This window comes from Indicator indicator, chromosome Z (genome assembly GCF_027791375.1).
Source record: "Indicator indicator isolate 239-I01 chromosome Z, UM_Iind_1.1, whole genome shotgun sequence".
Classification (NCBI taxonomy): domain Eukaryota; kingdom Metazoa; phylum Chordata; class Aves; order Piciformes; family Indicatoridae; genus Indicator; species Indicator indicator.
Window position 1 is genome coordinate 19,949,591 of NC_072053.1, and position 27,866 is coordinate 19,977,456.

General features: G+C 43.2%; 2 protein-coding genes across 2 annotated transcripts in view; one reads left to right on the forward strand and one right to left on the reverse strand.

Moving 5' to 3' along the window:
* Window positions 1-17,519, reverse strand: part of ADAMTS12 (ADAM metallopeptidase with thrombospondin type 1 motif 12) — a 183,165-nt gene extending 165,646 nt beyond the window's left edge. Inside the window, exons 1-2 of the mRNA XM_054397760.1 lie at window positions 17,396-17,519; window positions 11,030-11,391 (exon numbers count right to left, since the gene is read on the reverse strand). Coding sequence (XP_054253735.1) covers window positions 11,030-11,391; window positions 17,396-17,519 — 486 coding nt within the window. The remainder of the gene's footprint in view (window positions 1-11,029; window positions 11,392-17,395) is intronic.
* An 8,693-nt stretch (window positions 17,520-26,212) lies between these two features.
* On the forward strand, window positions 26,213-27,553 carry RXFP3 (relaxin family peptide receptor 3). Its single transcript, XM_054397529.1, has one exon. It carries the CDS (start codon window positions 26,213-26,215, stop codon window positions 27,551-27,553), a length of 1,341 nt encoding a protein of 446 aa, XP_054253504.1.
* The last annotated feature ends 313 nt before the right edge of the window (window positions 27,554-27,866 follow it).

The window sequence follows — 27,866 nt, forward strand, 5'->3', positions numbered from 1 at the left end:
TCCAGCCTAAATCACTAAATACTCAAATTCTGTTGCAATTTACGATAGGGTAGGGAAAGTCCACTCTCAAGCACCTTCTTCTGAAAAAAAAAATGTATTTGGCCATGGTTTGGTAATACCCATTATATAAAACAGCACAGAAGCCTTCTCAGCACACAGCATGGATTTTAAATCAAGAGCTTTAGCTGTAGCATATCTGTTCTGGAACAAGAGAGCTACATGTACCTATACAGACCTGCACATCCCAACGCATTCCATGATTCTGTGATATGTGTGTATACCTGCTGCCTGTGCACACATAACTGCACCCTCATGTTAATGCTGCTCAGGGACTGCAGCTGCTCCTCACTAACAGAAAGATAGAATTGTAGAGGCAGGACGTGATCTTCAGGCTGCTACTTTGAGCTGGTGCCAGAAGCCAGACTCACACAACTGCTGTTAAGAGTACCACCACCCATTTATCCACTAAGTGCAAACAGCAGGCACAGACTGTTTGGGTCTGTTGTTTACATCATCCATTGATGTTCACCATCTAATACCCTGTCAGTGTTCATCTACTCAAAACAGGAACAAGGCAGGCTTTTATTGGTAATTTTCTTTTCTTGAAAAGATGGAAAATAAGGCATGCAATTGGCAAGATTTGATCCTATTAATGTCACATCATATGCATCACTGACTGGGTATGGAGGAAAGCTTCAGTTCTTCCCTCTCTTCTCCTCATTATTAATGATTATATTAAAAGCATGTGCTGAGATGGGCAGCAGGTACAGAACACTGTTGATAGAGCAACAAGTGCATATAATTCTACTTACTTCCAAGCTGGACCCTTCTTTTCACCATCATGAAAATGGATTAAAGATAAAAGAACAGTTCTATGAACAGCAGAACTATCAAAACCTTGTTTCCTTGTATATTTGCTTCCCACACATGCTTCACTTCCTCCTTTAAAATAATTTTCTCTTATCTCTCCTTAATTCTCCAGCACTCCTCACCAGCAGAGCCACAGGAAACACTGTACCCTGTCTAGTAACAACTTACAGTTGTGCTGAGCCACTAGCCAGCCAGTATGTGTTCATCATTTCCCTGATCAGAAATTCCCACCTTTACTTGCAAAATTCCTAAGAACTTAATGGCTTTGATTATCTCAATTTCTCTTTCAGATTGGGCTGACTTTGGCCAACAACTTCAAAAAATTCTAGAAGAAAACAAAGAGCAGATGATATAACAAACCTCACATTATCAGGAACCCAGGCAAACCAGATGCTGTCTGTATTTTTTACTTCTGGGTTCTGAACCTTTAGGCTGAAGTCACAATCCCAGTTTTCCCTCAGTAAAATGACATACTTCTTTAAAAAACAAAATAAAACAAAACAAAAAACCCCCACATTTTCTGAATTGAGAGTGAAGGCTTTCAGAGGAAAAAAAACCCACAAAACAAAACCCAAAACAGGAGCAAAAAACCCAACAACCACACATACATACACAGAAGATTCATTAAAAGACTCATGGAAACCAACTGCTCTGCACACTAACAGTATTCCTAAGTAATTAGCAAATAAATAGGTACAGACTTAAACAGGAGAATAAGATTTCTTAAAGCTATATAAAAAAAGTCTGTCTCTCATATTCTCAAAAAATAGTTAACTTAAAAAAGAATTCTAATCCTAAGAACTCAAATCAGCACATACTGAGTTATCCTTATTTTTATCTACCCCATCAATGACTGTTCCACTGAAACATAAAAACAATGCTATAAAATAGTATGAAGTCTCCAGCCATACAAACTCCAGATAACAATTTTGTATTGGCTAAAGGTGACAAGGCCAAGACCAGGAGCCAGAGGCACAGTCAGATTCCTGTGTATTGAGATCACTGGTGAAATTCATTTGACCTGCCAATTAAGAGTATTTTTGCAGACAAAAGACTGTGGGAAGGGAGCTGGCAGATGGGACAGTTCAAACACAAAGAAAAGGGATGGAATGTTGAAGTTCTGCAGCAAACAGTAGTCAAAATTTGAATGATTAATCTGTTGGGGGTATATGACCAACAGAACAAGCAAAACTACCACCACACATACTAGCTTTGCATCATCCTCAATGAAAAATCAAAAGCATACAATACAACCACAACATTAGTCATGCAAGAATACTCCATTATGTTTTTATTATTATTTGGAGAAAAAGGCATATCAAGTACAACACAAAACAGATCCTCATGGAACTCTATATTTACTTCCAGTGCAAAATTTTCTACTTAAAGCATTTTCCATACTGCTGCCTTAGAGATGTACAGCAGACACATAACAGAGTTATTTATCAGGTATTTTGTTCTTTAAATGTGCCAATTGCATCCAACCATGAAGCAATTCCCACTCCCAAGGAACAGGCTGGCAGCTTGCTTTCATGCCTGGCTTTCTACCTGAGTCCTACATTTTGCTTCTGGAAGATTATCATTAGCTGGACAAACCAGAAAAGGTTGCTGTGGAGATTTTACAGACATCTAAATATGAAGATGCATCTGGCAAATAGGGCCATCTGCCCTACTGACAAACTTGCAGCCAGAAGCAGGTCCCACCAAGCACTCTAGGGCAAGGGAATGGAAAAGAAAGAAGTGAGACTCTCTTAGAGGAAGCAAGGAGCAGAAGTGAAGAAAAGATGTCCTAGGAACTTGTGAATTTGCTTCTCAGTACCCTCAGTACCAGAATGGAAATCATTCATTTGAGGTGGCACTACAGAAATACATTACAATTCATCTATTAAAATAAATGCCACCAAAATAGTTTGTGTGCCCAAATGTGTTCTGGAGCTGCACAACTCCTGTCAAGGATCAGTGCTGAATCTGGTTTCAGGTGGTCACTTGTGCAACTGAAGTTTACATTTCCCTTTTCTTCTAGTGTACATCTGCACTGCCACATACTTACAGTAACTGAAAATCACTTCCATTTGAAGATAAATGTTTAGTCTTGAGAAGACTGAGAGGGGATCTCATCAATGTGCATAAATATCTGAGGGGTGGGTGTCAAGTGGAGGGGGCCAGGCTCTTTTCAGCAGTGTACAGAAGACAAGAAACAACTAATTCAGGCCTGAACATAAAAGATTTCACCTCAACATGAGGAGAAACTTCTTTACAGTGAGGGTGACAGAGCACTGGAACAGGCTGCCCAGGGAAGTCATGGAGTCTCCTCTGGAGACTTTCAAAACCCACCTGGATGCATTCCTGTGTGGACTACCCTAAGTGATCCTGCTTTGGCAGAGGGGTTGGACCCAATGATCTCTTGAGGTCTCTTCCAACCTCCAATACACTGTGATACTGTGATAAATTGTTTTCTTAGTTGCAGATACACCACAAAGGAATAGAAAGATGTGGTCATTTTTCTGGGCTATTGGAACGAATTGTGGAGAACAGTAGTGATGCAGAGGTGTGGTAACTACCTTTAACAACAGATTAACACATTGTTCATAACCAACCAGCCTCAAAACTTGGGACACATAGAAGGAGGTAAAAGTTCCTGTTGTAAATTTAGTGATACATTTTCATTCTTCTGTTAGTTTAGAACAAAATATTATAAAACTGTTCTAAAGTAACAACTCCTTTATCCTTAAACCTTTTCTAAGGAAAACACCAGGTAGTTTGACATGACGCAGGCTTTCTGTATCTGTAGGAGAGGAAATTCTGAACACCACATAGGGCACACTACCACTGAAGTACTGTTAAGGAACTTGCAGAGACCTCTCAGCCTGGGACTGATGGTATGATAAAGCTGATAAGACACTGGAACATGTTGCCCCCAGAGGCTGTGGATGCCCCCTCCCTGGAGGTGTTCCAGGCAACACTGGTCAAAGCTTTGAGCAACCTGGTCTAGGGGAAGGTGTCCCTGCCAATGCCAGGGGGATTGGAATTAGATGATCTTTAACGTCCTTTCCAACCCAAACTATTCTATGATTCTATGACATGTGGGTCAGCATGGAAGAGACATCTCACACTAACTAGAAAAGCTTCTTAGTGCATAGAAGGAGAAAAGAGGTCATGCTGAATTCCCCAAAATTGAGGATTTTATACTACATTTTATACTGGTGGATGTTACACTACATTGAATGGAACAGATTAAGAATATAAGTGACACTGTGTAAATTCCAGAGCTCATTCCTGGGCTTCATATAATGATGATATCCTGCAATAAGGAGAATTCAGTCACCACTCCACTTTTCAATGTCAAACTTGACACAGGTGACAAACTTGCCACGGATCTGCCCAGGCAGGTCTCACTTAGAGTATCTCCCATCAGCTGCCATGCAAAGAGAAATGGTCATACAGCCACCAACTAAACATTCTCAGAAGGCTCTCCTGACCCTGGCTAGACTCAGAGGGAAGAACTGAGGTGGAGCAAAACCCTTCCAAAATCCTGGGCATAGGCAGGAGGTTTGACTTTGTTTTCTACAGATCACTAAGGTATAGAGCAGCCATTTGGTGTGCATGTCTATCATTGCTAAGAAACAGCACCGTTCTGCATTAGCTGGATTTTGGGAGGCAAAATAAACAAACAGTGCTTCATGACTTTGTACTGCATTACTGTTGCCTGGGCAGCGGACAAGAACAGCCCTTCTTGTAAACACTGATGCCTATCAGGGCAGAAGCAACTCCCTGAACAACTAGAGACAGAAAAAGCATTATCTGTCCACAGTGCTAGGCAAGGCTCAGTACAGCCAGGAGCTTACCAGGTACAAATGCAATGATGGTTCTCCATTTCCATACTAATGTCCTTTGTTCTTCTTTCAGTTCAATGCTTGTAGAGCCTTTGAAGATGAAAGTATTAGCAGAAGTGATTGTCATTTGACAGCTCTACACTGTAAACAAGGAAACAAAGCCTTAATGATGCTTTGCCATCTATAAATACTATAAACAATGTCTGTGTTACTGGTTAGTAAAAGAGGGCCTTGTTCCTAATGAAGAGGATAGACTACAGGAGAAGAATTCACTTCCCAGCTCTACAGCATAAACCTACAGTATTCAATCAACACCACGGTGCTTTCCTCCCTGCCACTGATAGTACTGCAGTGACACAAGGGATCTCAGGATTAACACACAACTGAGAATTAATGCATTTTTATCTAGAAAAGTTCATTATAATTTTTGGGGGAAAGACACTGTGAAATCAAAGCATTATTCTAAGCGTGGCCTTAATAGCCTATCAAAGCAAATCCAAGTATTACTTCCACTGAGAAAGATGAAACCAAAACTATTTTCTCTCTTTACCTCCTTTTGGAAACTCCAAAATCTAGGAGTTCATGTCTGCTGTCTTCCCAACTGCCACAAATTCATTTGTTTCTGGTGTTCCAGCAGTGACTTCCTCTGTGGGGTTTCCTCCTCCAACTGTGACCCAAAATAAACAGTGAGGTTTGCCCCACTCTTTTCATGTTAAAGCAGTCCCATGCATTATTCTACAAGACTCAGAAATGCAAAAGACTTTAACTAGACAACTGAGCCAGAGAAGGAGGTGCACAGCTTACAGCATCATGTTCTTCAACCTGTTCAGAAGTCATGATCTATTTACCATAAAAAGGAAACAAAGATATCACAAAGTATTAGGAAAAAATAGATGTTCAAAATTGCAATTTAGTTCCTCCAAACCTCTGCTACTTACTCCTCTTTAGCCTCTTGTTTGATTCTAAAAAAATCCCTTTATGAACTTTGCCATTGTTTTCCATACCTATTTCCAAAAACAGACGTATTTGCATTTATAAGAAAAGAGCAACGTCATCCAATGACTGTCCTCACCATTCTCCCATCTGTCACTCTCTTATTCCCCTTGTAGGCCATTTTGGGAACATATAAATATGTAAGAATATTAAATTTATAAGATAATAGTGTATTTTGGTTTTGAAACAACTAAGGAAATGCTGCAATTCCTAAATATGATGACATTCATGCTGAAAAAGCAATATACTATCAATCTGGCAAAGCACTGATGGCTGCTTCACACATTTTGGAAGTATCACTTTTCTTTTTCAGTTATTTATTGACATGATTTAGTCAAAGAGATGCCCCCTGAAAACTACAACTTCTCCGCACCATCTAGGGAGAGGTTCTCTAGGTTTTTCAGTGCTATAAGTGATCTTTATGGCAGACCACAAATCTACAATGCACATCTATGCTTTATTCTTATACACTGCTTTTATATCAGAAATTCAGGAACTTTCAAATATGAGCCAAAGAGACTTCATATGAATGGAAGCCATCCTGGAAAAAGGACTAAAATTACAATTCCCATGCTACAGGCATCTTTAGGATTTTATTTTGCCGTACTTCAGGCCAATTTTTTTTTTGAGGGGGCAGTGGGAAATATTGCAAAGAATGACCTAATCTGCATAAATTCACTTGGGCAAAATTTACCATTAAATATGTCAGCTAAAGGGGTATTCCAGTAAAACACATTTATTTATTCACATCAGTATTTTACAGAATTATAAATTGTGTGACCAGCTGCTATGAGTAAGAAAGCAAAAGAGTATCAGTTTTAGGGATCTCACACTTCTCTGTCACTCCTTACCATGGTAACCTTGTGCCTCATTTAACTTACTTAATATCATCTCAAAAAAAAAAAAAAAAAAACAACAAACCCACAGCCTGTTTATCATTTTATAATAAATCAAGGAGTGTCAGGAAAGGAACCACTAATATTCTTGTTCCCCATATTTGAAGGCTAAGATATTGGTTCTTAGCAGCTCTTCAGCTATGAGGCTTGAGCATATTAGCACTCTGCCAGCTTATAGTGGTGGACTAAGAGACTGAGCAGCTAAATTTTACTGGGATCTGTTTACACTCAGAGGGCAGTCCTGATCAGGCTGTCACTAGTGGGGAGTCACCACTGCTGCCAAAGTATATTCTGGGAAGCTGGCACCTTTCAAACACACTATTTTATTATCTTCCTCTTCTTCCCATCTCATCTCAGGATCCTTATCACAGAATGACATAGATTGGAAAAGACCTTTAAGATCAAAACCAATCATTAGCCTAACACTGACAAGTCCTTGCCTGAACCATATCCCTTAGCATCTACATCTATACCACTCTTAAATCCCTCCAAGGATGGGGACTCCACCACCTCCCTGCACAGGCCGTTCCAATCCTGACAATCTTTTCAGTGAAGAAATTCTTCCTAATATCCAGTCTAAATTTCCCTTGGTGCAACTTGAAGCCATTTTCTTTTCACAGAATCACAGCATGTTAGGGGTTGGAAGGGCTCTCAAGAGATCATCTAGTCCAACCCCCCAAATCAGGATCACCTATACCAGGTCACACAGGAACTCATCCAGGCAGGTCTTGAATACCTCCAGAGAGGGAGACCCCACAACCTCCCTCACAGTCTGTTCCAGTATTTTGTCATCCTCACAGTGAAAATATTTTTCCTCCTGTTTCCATGGAACTTCCTATGCCTCAACTTCCACCCACTGCCCATTGTCCTGTTTGTTATTTGGCATTGCTGAGAAGGGCCTGGCTCCATCCTCTTGGCACCCACCCAACACATATTTATAAACATTAATGAGGTCACCCCTCAGTCTCCTCTTCTCCAAGCTAAAGAGCCCCAGCTCCCTCAGTCTGTCCTCGTAAGGAAGATGTTCCACTCCCTTACTCATTTTCATGGCTCTGCGCTGGACTCTTTCAAGCAGTTCCCTGTCCTTCTTGACCTGAGGGGCCCAGAACTAGACACAACATTCTAGACATGGCCTCACCAGGGCAGAGGAGAGGGAAGGAGAACATCTCTTGACCTACCAACCACACTCCTTCTAATACAACTCAGGATACCATTGGCCTTCTTGGCCACAAGAGCACATTGCTGGCTCAGGGTCAACCTTCCATCAGCTAGGACCCCCAGGACCTTTTCCCCTTCACTGCCCTTCAATAGGTCAGTCCCCAGCCTATGCTGGTACATGGGGTTGCTCTTCCCCAGCTGCAAGTCTCTACACTTGCCCTTGTTGTACTTCATTACATTTCTCCCTGCCCAACTCTCCAGCCTGTCCAAGTCCCACTGAATGGCAGCACAACCCTCTGCTGTGTCAGCCACTCCACTCAGTTTGGTGTCAGCAGCAAACTTGCTGACAGTGCACTCTGTGCCCTCATCCAGGTTGTTGATGAATGTATTGAATAGTACTGGTCCCAGTACTGAGCCCTGAGGGACTTCACTAGATACAGGCCTCCAACTAGGCTCTGTCCCATTGACCACAACTCTCTGACTTCCTCCCTTCAACTAGTTCTCAATCCACCTCACCACCTGATCATCCAGACCACACTGCCTCAGTTAGCTTAAAGGATGCTGTGGGAGACAGTGTCAAATGCTTTACTGAAATCAAGACAAACCACATCCACTGGTCTACCATCATCTATCCATCTGGTTATGTTGTCATCATTTGTTACTTGGATGAACAGATCAACCCCCACCTCACCACTACCTGCTTTCAGGTAGTTGTAGAGAGCAATACAGTCTCCCCTTAGCCTCCTTTTCTCCAGACTTAACAACCCCAGCTCTCTCAGCTACTCCTCACTGAGACTTGCTCTCCAGAGCCTTCACCAGCTTTGTTGCTCTTCTTTGGACATGCTCCAGCACATCAATGTCTTTCTTGTAGCAAGGGTACCAAAGCCAAATACAGTATTAGAGATGCAGCCTCTGCAGTGCTGAGTACAGGGGTATCAACTTGCCCTGTGCAATTCACCATTTCATGTAATAATTTTTATGAAGTAATTTAGAATTAATCTTCTACAGTAAAACAGTTCACAATTTCTCCTTCTAGGATAGGTTTTCAGAATCTCAAATAAGATGGTCTAGTTCTATAGTGTTTACCTATTTTCAACTCTCCTTCCCTCCCTCATGAGAATAAACTGAAAAGTTCTTTTCCATGGAGAAACACAACATATTCCAGTGGGTGAGGGGAGAGAAAATAAACAAAACAAAGAAGAAATACACATAGAATCACAGAATTAACCAGGTTGGAAAAGACCTTCATGATCATCTAGTCCAACCTATCAGCCAACACCATCTAATCAACTAAATCATGGCAATAAGTGCCTCATCCAGTCTTATTTGAAACACTTCCAGGGACAGTGACTCTACCACCTTCCTAGCCAGTCCATTCCAATGGCCAATCACTCTTTCTGTGAAGAATTTCTCCCTAGCATTCAGCCTAAACCTACAATGGTACAGCTCGAGACTGTGTCCTCTCATTCTGCTGCTGCCTGCCTGGGAGAAGAGACCAACCCCCACCTGCCTACAACCTCCCTTCAGGTAGTTGTAGACTGCAATAAGGTTTCCCCCGAGCCTCCTCTTCACCAGGCTAAACAACCCCAGCTCCCTCAGTCACTCCCCACAGGACTTGTGCTCCAGACTCCTCCCCAGCTTTGTTGCCCTTCTCTGGACACGTTCCAGCATCTCAACATCTTTCTTAAACTGAGGAGCCCAGAAGTGGACACAGGACTCAAGGTGTGGCCTAACCAGTGCTGTGTACAGGGGTACAATGACCTCCCTGCTCCTACTGGCCACACTATTCCTGATGCAGGCCAGGATGCTATTTGCCTTCTTGGCCACCTGGGCACATTGCTGGCTCATGTTCAGACAGCTGTCAACCAGTACCTTCAGGTCCCTTTCTGCCTGGATGCTCTCCAGCCACTCTGTCCCTAGCCTGTAGCACTGATAAACAGCAAAAAAATGGGGATCTTCAGGAAGGAAGTAATTTATCCTTTGCAGCTTAGGAAATCAGCAGACCACTACAACAGTTTCAGAAACATCAGCTTTTTTTCCTGAAAAACACAGTGCATTTCTCTAGGCTGCGGAATTATCCATTAATAACTGTTTTCATCTGATACTGTTATTTTTTGAGAAACTTTCAGGAAAAATGCAAGCAAGACACCTTTCCCCTGATTGTGGCACTCAGAGGAATTTAAAGACTCAGATCCAACTTGTACAGCAACATCTTCAGAGCAGTGACTTCTGGGCTTCAAAACCACAGTACCAAAACCATCCTGTTTTCCCCAGAAGTCACTGTCAATCTGAAATAATAATTTTGTATTTTCAAAGCTCAATTTTAGGGTGTGGAGAAAACAAATCATGACTTCTTTTTTTATACCAGTGTTTTATTAAGGAGAAAGAATTACCAAGCCTGTATTCTAGAACACATCACTTCAAAAACCTCCCAAATACATTTTATCACCGCTGTCTGCACGTTCCACAAACCCTTTGCCTTTTGCCTCTCACAGATTATGTGTGCCATTTCGCACTGCTCCCTACAGCATCTCCATGCTATTCAGGCAGTTTTTCCCTACCTCCCCTCCCTAAATAGATTCAGTCTTCTCTAGAAATAAAAATCTAACCTATGGTAGTGCTAAAAAACAAAACACAGCAAAAATAAGGTTTGCACCTTTTTGTCTCTGTCTGAACCACAGTCTATTGAGAAATGTAAGACTTCAAGCTTCAGCCTTCAAAGTGGTCTTTTTAATGAGGGATGCCAAGAAGTGGTTCAGGTTTGAATTCAAAGCTTCCACAAAGTTTCTATCTACCCTATCATTTATTTCTGAAGTAGTAGTGCAGTTCTGAAGTAAAATCTCCTAATATTTGTGACATACCATCCGTGGATTTGATCTGTAGTGCAGTTCAGTGCACCTGAGCTACAAGCCTTTTAGAGGAAACTAAAACAGAAGCACATACACAGATGCATAACCAATGGCACTCCAGTTACGAATGGGACCAAAGCCATGACTGCATATTTGGATGGCTTCAAGCCATTTGAATGATAGAGATACTCAGCACAGACCACCAGAAAAAAACTCTAGTGAAAAGTAAACCGCAATGGATCTTTCTGTTTCTGATTCTCTCTTTCAAAAACCCAAATGACATCAAGAGTATTAAACTGATTCTTTCGAACATTAAGGTATCAGATTGGGTCATCCTGTTTTTCACCAGACATTCACATACCAATGATCTAGTTCAGTTCTAATGACACCAAAATTAGCCCAGAAGCCCAATAAAGGTTATATCACTCACCAGGCCATTGCAAGTGCTGATAGCTGCTGTCCCACTCCCGGAACCTGGCTGCAACACTGTGCCAATGAAGTGGCAACGAATTCCTAAGGGAGCTGCAATCTTTGCATTTGTGTGGTTACCACGTCTCCTTTCTACCACATAGTTATGGGAAAGAAATCCTGTGTGGACGGTCAAGTTAAAAAATAGATCCTTCTCTTCATGGTTAATTTTGTAATAGATCACATTTTCCTTTTTGCTGAGATCTTCCTTCTTCCTCATGTTTGAGATGTGATGGTGTAAATTGAAAGACAGAAAATGTCCGCTTGCATCTGCTCGTGCTGGATCAACCACATGGTATTCTGGCAATGTCTTGAAAAATTGCTCTGAAAGGAAGGGCAGGGTGGGGGGGAGAAGTAAGAAATAAAACTAAGATTAGAATGCATGCCTATTCAGATCTCACATGATTTAAACGGAAACTCAAAGGTGATTGCAAATGTGCCACACCATCCTATCAACACAAAGGCAGGCTGTGCAGGTACCACTGCACAATCAATCCTCATTTGGCCTTTCTACTTGTCCATTATAACACTCAATTTAGAAGCGAAGCATTCTTCTTTTCAAATACTTGGTCATCATTCACATAAAAGTCTGACTGCCACACACACAAACCTTCCCAATCCCACAAGAGTCGGAAACACTCTCTGTCTGAGGTCCCAAGCTCATGATGCTCTCATTCAAGATCATCCTCACACACCCAGAAAGTTGACCACCTGAAGTAAGAAAAAGAGTCTACAAATACACACAAGTGAAGAGAATACTACTAACTGTTTGACATCCTGTAGCAATAGCAGCTCAGTAGCATCAGCTTTAGCAGATGTTGCATCAGAGGAAGGAATTTTAAAGATAGAATTGAAGCGGAATGAGGTTACCATGCCCTTTTGTATAAGGGGTTCCAAACAGGATAAGACTGGACACCTTATCACGTATCAGGACCTAGCAGGGGGAAAGAGCATTACTAACATTCTTGTCTCCTGCTGATACAGATCAAACACCACCTGTTCCATTTTTTTTAACTGGTGTAAAATTCAAAAGCCTCAAGCAAATAACATAAATCCACATAAAACATAGTCCTTAAGAATTCATACCTTAAGGGTCAAATCTTCTGTTGACATACTTGATTTCAGCCCAAGCAATCAGTCTGAATATACTCCATCAAAAAGAAATTATAAGGATACATATTATTCAGTTTCTTCTTTCCCCAGGGCTGTTAGTCATTCCCAAAGTCCCAGACACTTTACACAAGAAGCAATTACATCTCACTCATTTATTAGGCTGGTTAACAAAGCAATTAGCCTGCTTCAGGTACTTCCAGAGGAATTCACTCTTCCCTAGGACTGCTAAAATAACCCTTCCAGACACACTTGTCTTTCCACAGCCTGCACCTTCAAATCCACACATGCCCAAACAAGTGGCTGTCTGCATGTATCTCCTTCAGAGAGGAACATATCTCCTTTGTCCTCATTAGCTGCAGTATGAGATGTGGCTGCTCATATTTCCTCAGGCCACAGACCCCTGACACACACACACTGAAACACCCCCAATTAAAATCAAATAAAATAAAGTAAAACAAAAACAAAACCACAACACACGTACCCCCATTTCCCAGCACACATACGAAGATACACAAGAATCAGGCTTTGACTCAGTAGCATTTCTGGTTTGGAAGCAAGATTGTCCCCATAGACAACAGATTTCTTTGTACACAAGTCTACAATTTCTTCCCACCAGTCTACAATAACTTTGTGCCTTTGCAGGATAAGCAACAACAGTGAGCTTTTAGATCACTACAGTCTTGGTAACACGGAGACTAACACCCATCCCAAGTTCTGAGAGACATCTCTTGCCCTTATCCACATAAGCTCAGCAGGGGCTGAAACACTGAAAACTTAGTCCACACTTTCATGCCTGCATTTTACACAGCACGTAAACAGCACAAAAGATACCAGCTGCCTAACAATTTACCAGCTGAGGATAAACCAATGTCTCCCCTTACACTCCCAAGCAAAAACTCACCTGAGAGAAGAGAGATGAAACATCAAAAAATATGCCTTAACTGCTGAAGCTGAATTCTAGGACTTCTGGGAAGTCCCACATCCTGTATCATGCTAGCAAAGGCAGGTTAATAGAGAATGCTGCAAAGCCAGGCCCTCATTTCTATGTTTTTTAGCACAACTCATGAAATCTTCAGATTAAATGCCTGATGGAAAAATATTCATACACTGTCACTGTGTGATTTGCCTCTGCTTGATATCTTGAGCTTAATTTGTTGTGTCTTAGCTTAAGCTCTATGCAAGACTGAAGATTTGCAGACTTCAGACTATTCAAGGAAATTTTTCATTTCATCACTACAGTCATTACAGATGCACTAGGTTGGAAGGGAACCTCAAAGGCTATCTTGTCCAACTCCCCCTGCAGTCAGCACAGACACCTCCAACTAGACCAGGCTGCCCAGGGCCATATCAAGTCTTATCTTGATTGTCTCCAGGGATGGGGCCTCAACCACATCCCTGGGCAACCTATTCTAGTTTTTTACCACTCTCATTATAAAGATCTTCCTTCTTATGTACAACCTAAATCTACCATGCTCCAGTTTAAAACCATTGCCCCTCATTCTATTGCTACAAACCCTTCTAAACAGTCTAACCCCTTCACATACTGAATGTAGCTAAAGGTCTTCTCAGAGCCTTCTTTTCTCCAGGCTGAACAGCCCCAGTTCTTTCAGCCTGTCTTTGTAGCAGAGGTGCTACTCTGAATACACTGCAGCAGGTCTATCTCCCTTATATTGGGGGCCTCATAGATGGACACAGTACTCCAGGTGAGGTACCACCAGAGCAGAGTACAGGGGCAGAATCACCTCTCTCGACCTGCTGGCTACAATTCTTTCGAGGCAGCCCATGATGCAACTGGACTTGTGGGCTGCAAGTGCACACTGTTGGCTCATGTTCAGCTTCTCATCCACCACTACCCCCAACTTTTCTGTAGGGCTGCTCGCAATTTCATGACCCTCCAGACTGTACTGTACCCAACCTAGATACAGGACCTTACACTCTGCCTTACTGAATCTCATGAGGTTCTCCTCAGCTCACCTCTCCAGCCTCTCCAAGTCCCTCTGGATGGCATCCCACCCTTCAGTTTTTTCAACCATGCCACTTAGCTTGGTATCAATCAGCAAACCTGCCCAGGGTACATTCAATCTTGCTGTCTATATTATTGATAAAGATAATGAACAGCACTGGTCCCCACATGGACCCCTGAAGGCCACCACTTGTCACCCATTTCCATCTGGACATCGAGCCATTGATCACCACCCTTTATGTGTATCATCCAACCAGTTCCTTATCCAGTGGACAGCACACCCATCAAATCCATATTTCTCCATCCAAGAGAGAAGGATGTTGTGGAGTACTGTGTCAAAGGATTTACAAAAGTCTATCTATTGATTTTTCCTGATATAAATCTACTGATTTTTAACTGATGTAGTTACACCATCATAGAAACCCACTAGGTTGGTGAGGCAGGACACCCTTGGTGAAGCCATACACAGTGTGCATAGATTAAGACAAATTAAGATATCAGCATCAGTTAAAGGGAAAAATAATGCCTAAGCATCCGATGGCAACAGCATTATTGAAGCAGAGAAGTCTTAACTTCTTCCACCCACTCCTTAAATACTCATTTCTGAATGCTAGTCACTGGAGACTGGAATTACAATATACTGTAAGCAAACTGAAGAAATGAATTATTTAAATTTTTAAAAGACTAGAGGGAATAATATTGCAACACAATAAAGTCTTACAAGATGATCCTAAAGATATTTCTGCAAGTAATCATCAGTTTTGTCTAGACTGTTGGGTAGAGATCAGCTAAGGCAATCCTACCAATAATACCACAATTTACTGAGCTGCACGTTAAGCCTACTTGGCCTTTCTAGCTGGAGAATAGTCTCAAACAAAGACAGAAGGTGCAGTTCTCATGATATCTTTTTTGCCCTTTTTGAAAAGAACACTCAACTAGGAATCAGAGGCAACAGAGTAATGTAAACAAATCAGATTTGCACAAGGGTAATGCCTGCCCCCGTTTTCTGAAAATAATAATTCACTTTAAAACACAAGTTCCCATAAAACTTAGTGCCAGCAAATACTAAATGGAGGGAATCTATCCCTTTGCCACTGATAAGCCTTAGGGCTGGCATGTCATGGCATCCTCCCTGGCTACTTAGAATGCTCTCCACTCTAGTGAAACTCTGCCTGTCAAGTGGCTTTGCTCAAGATTTATAGGCCAGGAAAGGTAAGACTTCCCTGGGCAGCTTGTGTAGCTCCAGAGAATGCTGTCTTTCCACAACTGCAGCCCAAACATGCCAGCTTGCACTGGTAGCAGGAGTAACACCAAAGCATCACACTGTAGTAATAATGCTTAATTAGTACTTTACATTGCAAACACTGTGTCTGAATAGACCCTTTTGAGTGTGTGGGACAAGAAAGTTCAGGCCCTTCATGACTGTTTGATGAATTTAAGAATTGTTTAAGTTGTTAGAGAAACATTCCCTGCAGATCCTCCTAATTCTGTATCATTGAAAACATCTGATAATAGACAAAACCACTGCTGTTTGTTCTGCTCCTCTGGATTCAAACTCACCACACATGGCAGAAAACTGTCTAGAATAAGAATGGCTGTAGAGAAATTGAATAAACTTGGACAAAGAAAAAAAAAACACAGTCTGCCACACATCACAGAAAAAGCACTTTTTTTTTTTAAACAGATAACGTTTTCTGACAAAACTCCTTTAAAAGGTGACACATCATAAACTGCCATTCTCTCATCTACATCTGGCCATCAGATTCTCTGGCATCTTTTCTAATGATTCCTTTGGGAAAGGATATAGTGTTACTCACGTCTGGAGGAAGCATCTTCCTGAGCCAAAAAAAGGCCCCATACCCAGGAAACACCCTGATGTCTGAAGCCCCATAGCAGGGTGTAAGCCTTCAACATTCAGTAAAGGCATCGCTAACCATCCCATTTATCACAGTCATTGTGAATGTGGAGGAAGTACAACCATTAGCAGTCACTTCAGCTATATAGATACAAATTTCAGTCCTTCACACATTGAACTGCATTCAATGTTCCTTTGGGGGGAGAAAAAAAAAAAAGCCAAATTTTGAGCTGCTGCAAATTGCAAATTATTGAAAAAGCCTAGTTTTTTTTCATGTTTAGAAGTAATTCTACAGTCATTTCCGAATGTCTGATAATTTAACAGCTATTACATATATAACAGCCATCCCTGTCCTGTCCCATGTAGAGTCAACAGAATGCACTGATTGCATTCACTTTAAATTAATCCAGTAGGAGCTAATTGCAAGATAATTGTTCACTTCCCAGGCTGCTTACTTAACCACTTTTTATTTCCAGGATCTCTGAGGGGCACGGATTTTCTCCTCTGTGTTCAAGTTCTCCCACTGATAGCACCACAGCTGTTGATTGCATCAGGAAGGTTTTCAGGAAGCAAAATTTCCTCCTACACTTTTGGGACTTCTACCACCAGGAAAAAGTCTTCCAGCTAATCAAATTTTTCTCTCTTGGGAGCTGCTTCTCAGATTCTTCTTAATCAGGCAACAAGATAAAATTCCTGACTTTCCCTCTGGGAGGCGTGCAGCCAGTACCAACTATGGGCAAATTAATTTAATCCACCTAGGGGGGCAGCCTCAAGAGACACCTCGAAGCCTCACTTTTCACTTACCATCTACACTGAAAATTAGTAACTCAACAGCGTTATTACATCCTGATAACATTAATCATTCTTTAGTTTGTGCTGCTGTGGTGCACAACAGCAGTCAACAAAAATAATCACAACAAAGTGATTATTTGTTTTAAAAAAAACAATAATCAGGACAGTAAACTCTGCCAGTTTAGTAATACAAAATGATTCTGGTATCTGGAGAGATGACTCTTAATGGGGAAGATGAGCAAAAACCAGTATCTGAACAACTCAATGACTTCTGAAAGGCAGCAGGAAGGCACTGCCAGAGCTGTGTGTTCTCACTGCAAAACTTTGAAGTCCAGAGAAGCAAGTCTCAGGAGACGCCGGGGGCAACCCTGCGAGCTCTTACCTCGGAAGAGGCTGGGCAGCAAAGCCAACACCAAACCGCAACGAGGCGCGGGAGGGGGGCGGGGGGACAGCGAAGCTCACTGCCTCCTGCCCGAGTAGCGCCAAGGCGCCGTTACTCGACCGACTGGAAACGCGCCCGCGGCAAGCCTGTTCGGCGGGACCCCGGCCTCCTCCACACTGCGCCCTGGAACTTTTCGCTACCCAACCCGCTCGCCGCCACTGACCTTGTCTCTTGTCGGGGAAGAGGGAGCTGCCGGCCGGCGGGACCCAGCCTAGGCAGGGCGTTTGGACGTGAAGGACGAAGAGCCAGAAGATGTGTGCCGCCCGGCTCGGCGGAACACATGGCATGGTGTGGACAGGGAGCTCGGCGCAGGTCGCCGCGACCGCCGACGCCTAGGCGGGCCGCGGCATGGCCGCGCAGCGGGGCAGCGGCAGAGCGGCCTCCCGGCGTCGCACGGACACAGGCGCCGCTCCCCACAAGGGCTGCGCGGGGCCGTCCCGGTGTCTGGTTTCTGCCGGCAGAAGAAGGAGGGCTATGGGGAGGGAACCGCTCCCGCAAGCCCCCGCCTCGGAGCTGCCGGGGTTAACGCGCCAAGAGTGAACCGGGCCAGGCCAGCGGGGAGGGGAGGAGAGATCGCCACCGAGGGCTGCTGCCGCCCTCTTCCCTTCCCCCCCCCCCCCCCCCCCCCCCTCCGCCCTCAACCGCGGCAAATGTGGGGCGTTAGCCCCGGCAACCTTCGGAGAGGGCCGTTCCGGACAAGACAGCTTGTCCTGCTCTATCCCACACCGCGGGTCTCCGCTGAGGGACCGGCGCAACGGGCCGGTCGAAGCCTCGCAGACCTGCACCCGCCCAGGCAGAGGTGCCCCCTCGTCTTGTGGCAGAACTGCTCAAAGCACGCGGGTGTTTAATGCGGTTTCCACCACTTCCCGCCGCAGCTGCAGGGGACAGTGGCGGCCTCGCCCTGCCTGAGGCGCCGGTAGCCCTGGGTCTGGCTGCGGCCTATGCCCGCCGCGTTGCCAGAGCCAGGTTGTGAGGCCGTTCCTGTATTTAAACTCAATTTTGCCATGTCGGAGTTACCTCTGAACGTCCCTTGTTTTCTTATAGCCTTGGCACCTACATGTTATAAGTGTGTGCCGTGTACTCGCCGCCAAGGATACCTTTATGCAGCCTCTGCTGCCCCAGTACTACAGGTGGGTGCCCGCGGCACAGCTTTTGTGCCATCCTGTCCCTGAGACCTGAGTCGGAGGCCCTGAGTTCATCTGCTTCAGTAGCTCTCTGCTTAAAATTGAGTCTACTGTGGGTTTCTTGGATAGTTTCATGGCAGTCTTTGTTTAATGTGGCTCTTTCGCTGCTCAGACTTTCCTAAAGGAGAATGGCTGTCACAATTCATCTGCCTTAACTGTGAGAACTCTGAATCTGAAATTCCAGAGAGCAAAAATGCAAGAAAGAGTTAAAACTCCAAGGATTTCTTAGTCAGATAGAAATGTGGCTTCTCCCAGCCCTGGGACATGACAACTCTGTAAACAGAACATACTTGTAAAAGAGTGATAGTTGAATTATGAGTCATAATGTACTCTCTTCTATCTAATACAGGGATATAGACAATGCAAAAGAGGATGGTTTTGTGTATATTTTATATCCAACAACAGTTGCCAGGGAAGATTTGTTCACAGCAAGGTATTTATTTTAATATATTTGTCCATATATATTCTCTGTACAAGTAACATTATCTCACCTGTTTCAGTGACAAGTTTCCAGGTGCCCTTACCATTAGGATTCTTTGACCAGTGGAGTCACATAGTAGGCACTAGAGTCTTTTGTGACATTGGATATTGTAGCCTTTTTATCAGTACTTCCCTGAAATTAAAGCTGTATGTGACCTGAAACTGGCATAATGTCTATAATACTTAGCATTTTTTAAACATTTAACAATTGTTGCATAGAAGCAGTCTACACAACTTTAAAATAATTAAACTGGATAATAAGGAAGTATCTACAGTAAATGGCATAAAAAAGAAAAATGATTGTAAAATGTGCAGAACAGGTAGGAGCACTGGAAATGAAGATTGAAAGTTCAAGGGACGGGCATACATTTACAAAGTACTGGTTTGATAAACTTCTTGAAGGCTATCAGAAAATCAGCCCTTTGTGAGAGATATTTAACAGTTTACTTCAATATAATCCTGTCAGGTTTTTTGATATGTGTTGCCTGTGTCTGATGTAAGGCAGCTACTATTTCATGCAGCATTCCATCTTGATTTCTTCCTCATTATGAAAAGCTCATTTCTGTTGTCTGTAATTCTGTTCTTACATGAGATGTTTTTCCTTCTGCCCTTTGCGGATACTACAGTTTCTCATTCTGGAGTAATTCTTTCAACCTGTTACTCCTGCCTCTTTTTTCCCCCTATTATCCCTTCTCCAGACAGCATCATATGAGAGACAGAAAAGAATAAGGAAGGGATGGAGAAATAAAAACTGCAGTAACTCTATGGGGTTTGAGGGAATGTGGATATTTGATATGACCAAAAATTGTAGATGCAGAAGTCATACCGAATGGAGAAAGAGAACTGTGGGAATCAGATCCAAAACATCTATAACTCCCTGGGCTTTGTGCCATCATGCACATACACAGAAAAAATGATTCACTGGATGTAGTGTCAGAAAATACCCTGGGGGACAGTAGGGTTCCTGCTTAAGGAATGCTGTGTCGTTCGTGGATACATCACACAGAGTTAAAACGTGAAGCAGTGGCACAAATACAAAGCCCCTTCTTGCGGTGAGGACAGAAGTGAGGACAGCTATTTAAGTTAATACAATTTATGCCACTGTGTCTTGCTAGGACAGACCTGATTTAGAAGAGCATTTGTGGACTGTTAAGATACTCATCCATAAGCCATTTGATTACTGACAAAGAATCATAAAAATCTAATGATAAGGAATTAATTAGTGGTTTCCTGTTCCAAAGAAGCATAACCTGAGGTTTTGCAGACTTTTGTAAATGTAAAGGGACATTTTTTTCTTCTTCTTTTTTTAAATAACCTCATTTATAAAAAGAAAAAGAACACTGCATCAATGTGTTCTTTTGGCAGTAAAGGTATTGCAGCTCAGTAACTGCAGCTCAACACAGAAAAGCCTATACATGTATTGAAAGTAGGTCAGAAATAAACAAGATACATGCTCAAGAGACACAGTCAAGCCTGGATTGACAATCCAGGTACAATCACTATCTCTGTTCTTTTAAATTTAAGTAGACTTAAAGGACAACAGTGAAAGAAATGTATGTACAGGAATTTATATGCTTGTGTAAATGTGTGCAGAGAGATAAAATCAGAGGTTATGAGCAGAGAGGAACTGCAGCATAAATTTTGTTGTTTGGTGTTGAGGAGTTGCTAGAAAATGAAGCCATGCTGAAGAGAGTAAGGAAATTTCGTTTTATTAGGAATGAGATTCTCCTGCCCAAATTTAATGATCTAAAAAACATCTAATACACACTTGCTTGTCTGTTCCATTCCTCCAGTCACTAGGGAGAGGAGATACCTCTGGAGGTTAACACATCTGGTTTTGTCACATTCAAGGTGAAACACTGTCCAGACCTGACTATCTTCTTAACTATGCAGGCAGCTTTACAATTTGCTTGTAGACTAGAAACGTCAAGAGGATGAATCACAAGTGACATGGTGCACTGTGTAGTAAGCATTAGCAGAGGGATGAACTGAAGGAGAATGACTTTGATTCTCAAAGATTGTGGAGTTTGCTGGGTAATTATTGTGCATCCATTTTTATCTTTTTTTCTGAGACACAGTAAGATGAAAGGTTGTGAGTAAATTTTTACTTTACTTCCGCTTTGTCATTTAGAGATGCAGCCTCTTAACATGGCTAACTGTTGGTAATTGTATGAAAAACACTGGGGGAATCTGTCAGTTACTGTTTCAGTTGCAGACTTTGAAGATTTTTGGAATTTTGTAAGTTACTCATGTGGAAAAAAAAAGAACTGCTGACATTCGCCTTATGGTATGTCTGTGGACAGATTCAAATAACAGAATGAAGCAAAGTCTAAACCAGTCAGTGATTCTGTTGCCTGAATCTATTTTTTAATGCTTATATTCAGATGGATAGTTATTTGTAGGTGCTGAGCTAATTCACAAAATTACGATTTTGTGCTTGAACTATATGTGTTTGAAAGCTCATTTGTTCTTATAATCCACATTAGCAACTTTAAAAGATGTTTCTAGAGCAAAAGGTCATTTAGAAATTAATTTCTTGTGAAAGTTAGTGCCATATTCTCAATGATCTATGTAGAAAGCAAATGAGTTAAGATTTGAACATGGGGAATGAACAAGATTAAAGTAAATTACAACTTAGATCTATATTCAGATAATACTTTCTAGAGAATACGTGGTCCTTGAAGTGTACCTATAATGGTGTGATCACTGTCTTATCTAAATGAGTACATTGTGTTGTTATCTAACTGAGCTTTTGTAATGAAAATCTATATACATTTGCTTTTTTACACATTTAGGAATATAATTGTCATGAAAATCTTCCCATGGTGAATCCATACCAAGTCACACCAAACCTTCACTCTCAGGATAGAAGAATTGTAAAATCCAGTTAAAACTTTAACTGTTAGCAGTTATTGTCTGAGTTTAGTCAAAAGCATTGTAGTCTTGAGTTCATAAAAAGCCACAGGGAGACCATATGGGTTCCAGAAATTAGAAATGAGAAAACAAATATGAAGTGTTCTTTTTTACTTTCTTCACCGCTCCCCCCGCCCCCATTTCCCTTTCCTTCTCCTTCAAACTTCTGTTTTAATAAGAAATTATTTTTGAAAGAATTATTAAACAGAATTCTATGGCACGAATGCAACGTTTGGGAATAATACAAACCCCATTTAAGTAACATAGTAACTTTTTAAAGTGAAATCTGCTCAAGAGCTTTGCTAGTACTATTCGTTGCTTCAGTATGTCAAATAGGAAAAAGTGAAAAAACACTTTGCCGCTACAAAAATGCCCTAAGAAGTAGTCCCTTGTTTCCATATTTAAAATAGTGATCCATTCAATATTTCATAAATCTGCTATCTGCTTAAATCTACAAAAATCACTTTTATATTGAAAACAGAACCCAAGCTCTCTTGCAAAAATATTTCAAAACACCACACAGCTGGTTCAGTCACTCCTGTTATCATAATCAATCTTTGGTTTATGTACGAGGTCTGTAAAGGAAGTGAAAAATTACAGGGATTCTTCAGGGTAAATTGCATAATTTAGTGTTTTCAGCAAATGTTTGTTTGGTATATTTAGCTGAAACATTTCTAAAGACTATTTAAGAAATACCTGCAGGGACAGCTTCATCACTGATATAATGTAGTTGAGATCAACAGGCAGTTTCAGCTGGTGGTCTGACCTAGTACCACTTTCTAAATTTACCCTGCAGATTGATATTATCACAAGGTAAATTAGCAACCTTAGCCCCATGGATTTTTTTTAGTAGAGTACTATATAAACCCATAAAAACCTCTGACACAGATCTACAGGGTCTGTTTGAGATTTCCAAAGTGAACAGATGAGCATTATTTTGCCATTATCGTGAGAATACATCTCAAAAGCCCTTGCCCATCAAGTTTATTTCAGCTTTCATAGAATCATAGCATGGTTTCTATTGGGAAGGACTTAGAGATCATCTATTTCCAACCCGTCAGCCGGTGCCAGAGACTTCCACTAGACGGTGTTGCTCAAAGCCCCATCCAATCTGGTGTTTAACATTTCCAGGCATGGGGCATCAACAGCTTCTCTGGACAATCAGTTCCAGCACCTCACCACCCTCCCAGTGAAGAATTACTTCCTTGTATCTCATCTAAATCGACCTTCTTTCAGTTTAAAACCATTACCCCTCATCCTATCACTACAGTCCCTAATAGAGCCCCTCCCCATCTTTCCTATAGGCCTCCTTTAGGTACAGGAATGTCGCTGGAAGTCTGCCAGCCTTCTCCTGGCTGAGCAATGTTAATTCTCTTTTCAAAAACACTAGTCAGCAACACCAATTACACTGACACTTTGACAAAAAGAAGATTCTAGAAAGTTACATACTACTGACAATCCTTTGACAGCATTGATGGGGTAAATAAGAAATAGAGGACAGTATTTTCCACAATAGTAACCCTTAGGTCATGTATCTAATGAATTTTGCAATGCTTTTTCAAAATAGCTGATCACTTTTTAAAATATGTTATGATGGCCTGATGAATAAATTATTTGGTGAATATCTCTTTGATTATTCATCTTGATATAGCAAATTTCCTTACTTGCTTCTAAAACTTCTTCTCTGACATGAAGAATAATGAATGAAAAAGACAAACCACCCAAGACTGAAAAAAAGAAGAAATTATGGTCAGAATATAAGCAAAAATCCTGGACAAAGGTTTCATACTTCCAGTCCTGATTTCAAAATCCATGGCCAGTGTTTCCATTAGGTACCTCTAGTCCACACTCTGTTGCTTTCTATGGACAGCTAACCAAAATACCAATATATCTTCAGAAATTATTTCCCTCACCTTTCCCTTTCAGAATCTTTCTTACTGTCCAGTCACTGCAGTATATCAACAAGAGCTGCCAAGCAGGGAAATATTCAAATGGGAAAATAACTTACTTTGTATAAGACATGTTCTCTGCAATTTTTCCAGTAAAATTAGGCATGGAGGTAGCAGTGTGATCAGAATGGAGCAGAATTCAATCTGGAAGAAGTCCACTGCTGCACTAATGATTTAGTCCACCTCACTAATGATTTAGCAAATGAACATGTCATAACTCAATTACAGATTATATTTCCCTGGTGAGCTAATTGTGGAAGTGGAATAGTGAGGTAAGTAGAGGGGGGAAATTGAATAAGAACTTGCATATTTCAAATATTGTACTGACCTTCATTTTGAATAAATGCTGACACTGCTGCTAAGGCAGCCAGCACTGCTGAGGGCAGGGGGGCACTTAACCTCCTTTACCATTGGCAGAACCTTTGCTGTGGTCCAGCTCTGATTAAAACTCGGCATTTTCAGTTTACTTGTTTATATGATTGGTGCATTGCTGCTGTTGGATCCTTATATTTCTCTCCTGCCTGTGCTGATTTACAGTCAGCTGTGCCATACTGATGGGGCTGATGGGGCTGTTAGGTTTCATTGCAAGGGTGCCTTACTTTGGGTGAGGGAATTTGAAAAACTTCTGCCATTCAGCAGGCTAAGGGATGCAACTTAATGGCCTACTATCGAAAATGCCACCTGAATGCAATCCTAGTCAGTGATTATGAGCTATGGAGAACATTATGAAGGCCCATTATTTCAATGAGGATGGAGACTCCTATTTTTTACAAGGATTCACGTGGAGAAGAGGAGGGGTAATGGGTACAAGTTACTCCTGGAGAGATTCTAATTGGACACAAGAGAAAAATGTTTCACAATAACAACCAGACGTTGACATAACATCCCCTGGGAAGTGGTGCAGTCCCCTGCATTGGACACTTAAGGTTGAACTAGACAGGGTGCTGGGTCATCCTGTCTAAACTGCGCTTTTGCAAAGAAAGATTGGATCACATGATCCTTGAGGACCTTTTCAGCCTGGTATTCCGTGTTTTCAGTTTTTGTTTTCATTCTAGTACCAATGTGTTTAGTGTAGCAAGTAATCTGGAAGCTAAGCCTTCCTAGAGCATTGTGTTGCAAATTCTAGTAAGTTGTGCCTTCATTATGTGCAAAAATAATGATGTACAAAATTTGCTATAATTGCTCTTTTTCCCCTTTAGCACTCTCATGATCTGCCTGATATTTTTACAGGGTCACTGTAGATACAAACCAGAGTGATGAGTAGACTGCTGGCAACATATGTCACATGAAAAGATGTCTTTGCAGGAATTCCAATAAACAACTTTAAAGACTATGGAGAAGTAATTTCCTTGCTACATCTTTCCTTAGTCTCCCCTAGATGACTGTTTCGTGGTGCTTTATTTAGGTATATTTAGAATCTACTTAGTTTTCAAAATACGCCCTTATTTTGATGGAGCTAAAAGCAGAATGGGAGAAGGAGAGAGCCTGGTTCATATTCATATCGGTTGCTTTCTGTTTCTGCTGCAGACTTGGTAAGAATGCGAGTTTCGGGCTTGGCACAAGGCCGGCTGCGTTTGCCAAACTCTCCGGGCTGGTGTCGGCCGCCTCTTCCCGGCGCGCCGGGGCCCTCTGCGGGCGGGCGGCTGCCGGAAGCCCGCCGCCGCCCGCTGCCTACCGAGGCAGTAGCTTATAACCGCCGCGGGGCTCGCCCGCTTTTGCCTTCGCCTAAGCATTGCGTACTACTAGCTGCTGGGCTTTACAGCTTCGTCGATCGAGCTGTTCCTTTTAAACGAGATTTAACCACCGCCTCTCGATGTCCCGAAAGCAGGAAAGGTGTTTGTCACTCCCCGTCTTGATTGTGGTTATTTTAGGGAAGGGAGAAGAGAATCCAGGGTTGGTACCGAGGTTTCTCAGGCAGGAAAGCGCAGCTTGTTTCGTGTTCACACTGCAGCTGGGCAGAGGTGCGACGCTCCCAGCGTTTCCCAAACGCGGAAGGGGTGGTGGGAGGTTTTCTTTAGCAGCTGACTCTCCGGGCGGAATTTTTGGGAGAGGGCATCACCTCAGGTCGGGCAGTTGTCGAACTCAGCCCACGGAAACTCGCCCCCCGCTTGGTTCACACACACGGTTGTCAGGCGGGCCGGCGGAACAGAGCGGAGGCGAGCAGCAGGAAATTAAGCCGGCATGAGTACCGGGGGGCCGGGGGCGCGGCCACCTGCGCTCAGCACCCGGGAGAGCTCCGGCGCCGTACCGCGCATGCCCAGGCACCGCCGGCGCGGATATAACCGCGGCGCGGAGCAGCAGTGCCGCCAGTCGCGCCCAGTCGGAGAGACGCCGTCCCTGTACCTGTCCTTGCCACCGCGGCAGTCTGCCCACTGACCAGGCTGCCTGCTGTTGCTGCTGGCTCTGGGAGCTGGGAAAAGGCTCCCGCGGTCCTGCCGCCTTCCCTAGTATGGGATGGGCGAGCTCTGCGAGAACGGGGACTGTTCGCCAGCTGGCGGCGTGAAGGAAGAAGCGGACCCTGGGTCCTGGGACGTGCCGCTGGGTTTCCTGGAGGGCGCCCAGATGGGCAACAGGAGCAACATGTCCTTCCTGCAGTTTCTCAAAAACATCAACCTGGAGCGAGCCGATGGGATGCAGGGGGACAGCTCCGACGTGGTGCGGATTGTCATCTCCCTGGTGTACTCCGTGGTATGTGCCCTGGGGCTGGTGGGTAACCTATTGGTGCTCTATCTAATGAAAAGCAAACAAGGCTGGAGAAAGTCCTCCATCAACCTCTTTGTGACGAGCCTGGCAGTGACTGACTTCCAGTTTGTGCTCACCTTGCCGTTCTGGGCTGTGGAGAATGCACTGGACTTCAACTGGCTCTTTGGCAAGGCTATGTGTAAGATTGTCTCATATGTGACAGCTATGAATATGTATGCCAGTGTGTTCTTTCTCACTGCCATGAGTGTGGCTCGATACCGCTCCGTGGCTTCAGCCTTGAAGAATCAGCGTCGAGGTGACCCACTGGGTGGCTGCTGCTCTGCTAAGTGGCTTTGTGCACTCATCTGGCTGTCAGCTATTCTGGCTTCCCTGCCCCATGCCATTTTTTCCACCACTGCCACTGTCTTTGATGATGTGCTCTGCCTTGTCAAGTTCCCTGAGGGCCGAGGCAGCAATGCCCAGTTCTGGCTGGGTCTTTACCATATCCAGAAGGTGCTGCTGGGCTTTGTGGTGCCACTGGCCATCATCAGCCTTTGCTACTTGCTCCTGGTGCGCTTCATCAGTGACAAGCATGTCGGCAGCACCTGCAGTGGCCCCAGCACCAAGCGCCGCTCCAAGGTGACCAAGTCGGTGTCCATTGTGGTGTTGTCTTTCTTCTTGTGCTGGCTGCCTAACCAAGCGCTCACAACATGGGGCATCCTGATCAAACTCAATGTGGTGCACTTCAGTACTGAGTACTTCTTATCCCAAGTGTACCTCTTCCCCATTAGCGTGTGCCTGGCACACTCCAACAGCTGCCTCAATCCTATCCTCTACTGCCTCATGCGCAGGGAGTTTCGCAAGGCACTGAAGAGCCTCCTCTGGAGGATCACCTCACCTTCCCTCACCACCATGCGTCCTTTCACTGACACCACCAAACCTGAGCAGGAGGAGCAGGCTCTGCACGCCTTGGTGCCTGTCCACCCTGTTACTGCTTCCTTCCCTGCTGCAACTGTCCAGCCAGAGATGGCCTACTACCCACCTGGGGTGGTGATGTACAGCAGCCGCTATGACCTGCTGCCTGCTAGCTCCACGGAGCAGCAACGCTACTGAGATGGACACAAGGCTCTGGGGGGGTGAGACTGGGGTCTGTGTAAGATGTGGCCCTGGGATATTGAATGCTTAATAGGGACACAGGGAAAGGGAGGAGGGATGGGTAAAGGAGGACTTCTGAATATGAGAGGACCTTTGAGGGTTGTGCCTGCTCTTGGAAGCTTGTTGATGGAAGTTGTCTTGAAAATGTGCCCCAGACTGGAGAACAGGAGTAGGAGGAGATCGGGGATTGTGGTTTCTAGGAGATTTTTTATTCGTGCTTATACTCTTCTGGGGAAGGTGATGGGGCTCTAGCCAGGGAGGATACAAGACG

Excerpts from the sequence above, each read along its gene's own strand:
- RXFP3 (XM_054397529.1), top strand. The coding sequence starts at position 26,213 with ATGGGCGAGCTCTGCGAGAACGGGGACTGTTCGCCAGCTGGCGGCGTG.